Source organism: Acyrthosiphon pisum, chromosome X (genome assembly GCF_005508785.2).
Source record: "Acyrthosiphon pisum isolate AL4f chromosome X, pea_aphid_22Mar2018_4r6ur, whole genome shotgun sequence".
Classification (NCBI taxonomy): Eukaryota; Metazoa; Arthropoda; class Insecta; order Hemiptera; family Aphididae; genus Acyrthosiphon; species Acyrthosiphon pisum.
In genome coordinates, this window is record NC_042493.1 from 44781327 (window position 1) to 44787795 (window position 6469).

Here is a 6469-nt window from a genome sequence, read left to right on the forward strand (position 1 = left end):
TCGCGTTTATGACCTCGAGTAAAGAAATACTATACCTTAAAACAAATGGGAATTAATGGGTACCTATGTATATATTCAAAAACTACATGACAGAGAAAATTTTGAATTGTTCTTATATAGATATCAAGAAAGTTTAGAGGTTTAAAGGTTAAAAGTTAAAAGTTTCGATTTATACCAAGTTCTGTATTCGATCAACCACAGGTGAATGGTGCATCTCGTGAATGGTTTTAAATAAAAGTTATATCGATAGATTGATTCTTAGAGATGATTTATAGCTTATTTTTCAACCTTTATAGATTAAATTAACCTAAAGGGTAGTTCACACATACATTTTTTTCAGCTCACAAAAAAAAGATACTTTTAATAAAAAAATTTTAAATTTGAATTTGGATTTTCAAAAAATATAGTAAATAATGAAATAAAAACATTAAGATGCTCTTAAATACCAAAAATTCTAAAAAAATGCAAACTGGAATTTTTTTATCCATTTGACAAGACCAATTGGTACTAGAATCAGCACTGTATAGAATTTTTTAAAACCATAATAACTATTTAATTATCATAGATGTAATTATTCTTCTTTGCAAATATTCAAATATTCATATTCAAATTATATTTTGTATCAGAATTTTAAAATTAAATAAATAATTCATTAATTTCAAAAAGTTTATTTATAAAGATATATGTACTAGCTGCAGTATGTATTCTGTATATACGTAGCTCAGACTACGTAGTAGCTGAATTAGTTTATTTAAACCAAATATTCTAAACCTGGCCGATTTACTGTTATACTGGTGTTTTTCAATATCTCTGACGATTCAATTGAAAATTGTGTTTATTATTTAGATTTATACGTTCCACAAACAATAACAAATAACAATTAAACGACAGTGCATCTCATTAAACAGTTTCGTCTTATATATTTATTCAGTTTACAGGATACGGTTGTAAATAAATATGAAAGTATAAATAAATGAGTACATAGAATTGGGGTTATTATTTTTATACTTCAGTAGGTATAATATTATAGTAAAAAATAAAAAAATATATATATTATGTATTTAGTATTTATCTAAAATATTATTTAATTTTCATAATAGTACAAAATTAAATCAAAGATTGTGGGTATAACTACTTAATAATTAATTAGGGACGTATTTACCCAAAAGTTAAGTGCGGACAAACAGCATTTAGAGAATAGGTGCTTGGTAGGCGCCGAATTCACTAATTTAAATAATGTGTTTATCATAAGATTTGAATACTTCATAAGTCATAGGTATTAATTGTTTACGACCGTTTTCCGCAGTTGTACGCTACTCAAAATACGAGCCTCTTTTGTCCCTTTTAGTCGACAGTGATTGGGGTACGTATCTACGGTAACTGTAAAAAAGCCACAGTATTAGTTCGTGTCACATCTGAGATATAATTGTGAAATCAAAAATATTGAAAAAAAAATATTATTAAACATTTCTCACAAATCGTAAAAACTTACCAAAAAATTAATGGAATATGTAAAAATATCTAAATTTTATCTTAGAATACAATAACACAAATAAAATGATATTTATTTGGTAAAAAATTGCAAGATAAAATTAATTATAGTAAAATCCATTTCGAAAAAATCACTAGAGTACACTAGAGTATAGAAATCTTAGAGTATACACTATATACTATATAATATTATATTATAATATTATTATAATATTATTAACCTAATATTTCAAATCATATATTTTTTGTGTTTAATTTTCATTATTACTATAGCTATTTATTTGGATCCGAGATTTCAAATTCTTTTGGATTATTCTGATAAAAATATAGCAAAAGAGCATTTAACAAACATATATGATTTAATGATTTCAATGAATGCTGCCAATGATGATAATCTAACCATACAAGATTTAAATAATTCTGAAGCAGAAGAAATGAATAATTCTGCAGGAAATAATGAACCAATAATAGAAGATGACTTTGAATCATTCATTCTTAATAATAATGAAACAGCAGTGCCCTTAGGATCAAACAGTTTCTCTACTCAAGAAACGAAAAAATTAAAAACGTTTTCCGTCCCTGGTTCTTGCACAACACCATAGGAAATATACCGGACACATATTGCTAATTAATCCATAATATTTACATCCTGGGTGCTATCAATCATCACTAAACTTAATACATTCTTTAATTTCTTAATACATTCTTAAATTCTTTAATTTTAATAATATTGGTATAAATGTATAATTATGTTATAATTTATACAATTTTTGGACATGAATGTAATCAAAGATCCACGACCTTTTTTAGACTTAGATTTTTCACTAAGTGTAATCGACTTATAAACATGTTGATTTAAAAATTTAAAATAGTATCATATTAAATTTAGCAATTATTATAACTAGTTCTAAAATATTACCATGGTTTTCTTCAACATTGTTTAAAACACATGCTGATTCATGTTTACTTCGATATGGAATACCGTGACGGCCAATAAAAATAACAATTTCCATAAGTCATACAATTATAATTCTACAAATATTTTGTTTCTGTACAGTAAGATATTATTCATTTTCTTTGAACCACTCCGCAATTTGGTAACTCTTTATAATAAATTCTTTTAAAATTAAGTTTATCTTTAGTAGTTGTCATCATAGGCTGTATTGGATGTTTGGAGAAAAAATTATTTTTAATACATTTTCATTTTTTGAAGGGAGAATAAAATTTGTAATATTATAATTTTAATTATAGGTGGTATAGAAAAAATAGAAAATATGATTAGTACAATAGTTATTGTATTATTATCAGTTGATAAAAAAAGATATCTCTTTACAGTTATTCAGACTAGGCGTTTTTGATTTCATTTGATCATTTGATTTGATTAGAGGAGCCACAAAACATTTTTTAAAAATAATTTACCGGTAAAAAAAAAATTGGTAAAAATTACGGCACTCACATCTCTAATCAAAATCATGACAAAATGTAAAACATATGAATTTTTCATTACTTTGAATTGTGTACCTAACTTACATCTTATTTATACGTCTATATTTTACATCAATATATTTTTTTTTATTAACATTTTGATATCGATTTTATCAATATTTTCAGGACCCAATTAGGTTATAAAAAAAGGTATACCAGGACGCAAATAGACTATGACCCTTTCTGAATCTTTCTTGAGAGACACAATTAACCTACTGATAATAATTTCGGACGGAAGTAGTATCCTCCCGAATTTTTGCTATGTTCGTTAATCGTTATATACTTTTTAGGGTTCCGTAAGGTAAAACAGGACCCTATTACTAAGGCTCCGCTGTCCGTCCGTCCGTCCGTCCGTCACCAGGGTGTATCTCATGAACCATGAAAGCTAGAAAGTTGAAATTTTCACAGATTATGTATTTCTGTTGCCGCTATACCAACAAATACTAAAAATCCTAGAATTTGAAATATGAGCAGTGTTGCCAACATGTTTATAGCTGATGATGGTACGGAACCCTTCGTGCGCGAGTCCGACTCACACTTTGCCGGTTTTTTTTTTAATTGTTTCCTTTGTTAAAAAAAATTAAGTCCGCCAACTCTTGTCAATCTGCTGTACCTAAACCTATTAATAATACAAGTATAAAATATATAGGACGAAGGAAGTATATTAATTTTTCTCAAACGGTCAGTATCTACTTAATACCATTACAATTATTTGCTTATACAAATTGTATTTTTCTTTTGTTACATATATAAGATAGTAGAACAACATTTAACAAAAAAAATTACACAATAATGTCAAGGTGTGGTATTAAATTCGATAGTGGCAATAATGGCGAAACGTAGCACTTAGAGAAATTTAAAAAAAAGCAGTGATACCATCAACTACTTCGTCAAACAAAAATATTTCGCACTCACAGACCAAGACAAGGATAACCATGTGCCTACTCAACCAATTATAGAGGAAAAACTATGCAGTAACATGACCGAATCAGCCCCAGTTTTCCTCGCAACCGCTATCGTCTACGTACAAGATAAGTATGCATTAGTGCGTGAATTTAAAGCTGTACTTGACAGTGGATCTCAGATAAACTTCATCACCAAAAGTTTATTAAACTTGCTCCAACTAGCAGGGCGGAATGCTCTCTTCCGTTATTTGAAGGTGCTCAAATTAAATGATGTTCATACTACGAAAAATTACGAATTCTCAATAACTTCTCAGTATCACTTAAAAGTACCTATATTATTTAAAATAAGCGAAAAAATTGAAACGCGTAGCTTCTGGGATACATCGCTAGACACCTCCAACGAGGCTAATTACAATTTTTGGGTTGGAACACTCAAGTAGATCCACTCAAGGGTGTAACTATTTCCCGTTTAGAGCTAAATGGGACACATTTGTTGGTACAGTTGGTTGTCAAGATTTCTGATACTTGGAAACTAAACTCACAAGAATTTCAACTCTGGACTGACTCCATGGTTGAATTAACCTGGCTGAATAGCGACTCTAGCCGTCTAAAAACGTATGTATTAAATAGAGTCACAAATATACTTAAGGTTTCCAGTCCTTCTCAATGACGACATGTACGGAAAAATGAAAACCCTCCCGACATAATCTCTCGTGGAATAAGAGCTCAAGAGGCTAATGAAAATAAAATAATAGCGTGAGCCTTAGACGGCTAAGATACATCGTCTATAGTATAGACTCTATACAATAAATTAATATAATAATTAATAAATCAATCAGCTGGGGTTGCCAAGCTGTTACACATGACCATGTAATAAATTAGGTATTCGGGAATTTTACAAATGATATTATTAATTTTAAGAAATACAAAATTACAATGCTTATATTCGATATAATATGTTATGAAACATTCAATAAATAGTATGGTTTATTTAACAAACATTAAAAACCATACAAAATATTTGAATATTTATTTATGAATATTACAAATTAGCAATTTAGTATTAAGAAACGACAACGTGACACATTCAGTGCTAAAATAATATGATGACCTGATTTATCCTCTTTAAATCCGGCCCATCATAGAACTAAAGCGTGTTTCCGCTCGTCAAATTGCCACATTCAGCAAATTACTTATGGCATAGATCGCACGTAAATGGTTTCTCACCAGTGTGGGTCCGTCGATGTCTTGTCAAATGACCACTTTGACTGAACGACATGTTACATACATCACATGCGTATGGTTTCTCGCCCGTGTGAGTCCGTCGATGTCTTGTCAATGTGCTACTTTCAGTAAACGTCTTTTCACATACATCGCATGCGTATGGTTTCTCGCCCGTGTGAGTCCGACGGTGATTCGTCAATGTGCCACTATCAAAAAACGCCTTGTTGCATACATCGCATGCGTATAGTTTCTCGCCAGTGTGGGTCCGTCGATGTCTTGTCAATGTGCTACTTTCAGTAAACGATTTGTCGCATACATCGCATGCGTATGGTTTCTCGCCCGTGTGAGTCCTATGGTGACTCGTCAAAGTGTAACTAGTAGCAAACGATTTGTCACATACATCGCACGCAAATGGTTTCTCACCAGTGTGGGTCCGTTGATGTCTTGTCAAATGACAACTTTGACTGAACGACATGTCGCATACATCGCATGAGTATGGTTTCTCACCCGTGTGACTCCGATGGTGAATCGTCAAAGTGTAACTTTTAGCAAACGATTTATCACATATATCGCACGCAAAAGTCTTCTCACCCGTGTGAGTCCGACGATGACACATCAATGTGCTACTTGTAGCAAACGATTTGTCGCATACATCGCATGCGTATGGTTTCTCGCCCGTGTGACTCCGATGGTGAATCGTCAAAGTATAACTTGTAGCAAACGATTTGTCACATACATCGCATGCGTATAGTTTTTCACCAGTGTGGGTCCGTCGATGTTTTGTCAAATTACAACTTTGACTGAACGACATGTCGCATACATCGCATGCAAAAGGCTTCTCGCCAGTGTGGGTCCGTCGATGTTTTGTCAAATTACAACTTTGACTGAACGACATGTTTCAAACATCGTATGTGTATGGCTTCTCAACTGTGTACGTGCGTTGACGTACTGTCCTCTCACGTTTTCGTTTAATAGACTTGTCCCATACATGGCATGGTTAATCTTTCGTCTTTATATGCGTCTGCTGGTCATGCCGCTTCTACAAGTAAAGAATTTACTTAACAAACATCACACGAGTTAGATACTGTTTCTTGATTGAACAACCTGCAGTTAATTCAATAAAATATTGCTGACATAAATAGTATTATATCGGATTCTTCAAAAATATAGGTACCTATTGGTTTTATATTACGCATTTACAACAGACAACTTAATTGTTTTGTGTTTATAACAGCAGGTATTTGTTTTTCGTAAAATTACTGTCTTGGTTACTATACATAACCTATTCTGTAAATATAAAATCAAAATGTGATCAATTATATTTTAATTATGTATAATTTCCACGAGTTTTAAGATTTAACCTC

At 31.2% G+C, this 6469-nt stretch overlaps 1 protein-coding gene across 1 annotated transcript; it reads right to left on the minus strand.

Moving 5' to 3' along the window:
• Positions 1-4955: 4955 nt before the first annotated feature.
• LOC103308175 (zinc finger protein 180-like) lies at positions 4956-6204 on the minus strand. Its single transcript, XM_008181124.3, has one exon. The coding sequence runs from the start codon at positions 5998-6000 to the stop codon at positions 5071-5073; it is 930 nt and encodes a 309-aa protein (XP_008179346.1). The 5' UTR covers positions 6001-6204; the 3' UTR covers positions 4956-5070.
• Between the last annotated feature and the right edge of the window lie 265 nt (positions 6205-6469).

What these genes read in the sequence shown, in the direction of transcription:
- LOC103308175 (XM_008181124.3), bottom strand. Translation starts at nt 6,000, where the DNA reads ATGTCGTTCAGTCAAAGTTGTAATTTGACAAAACATCGACGGACCCAC.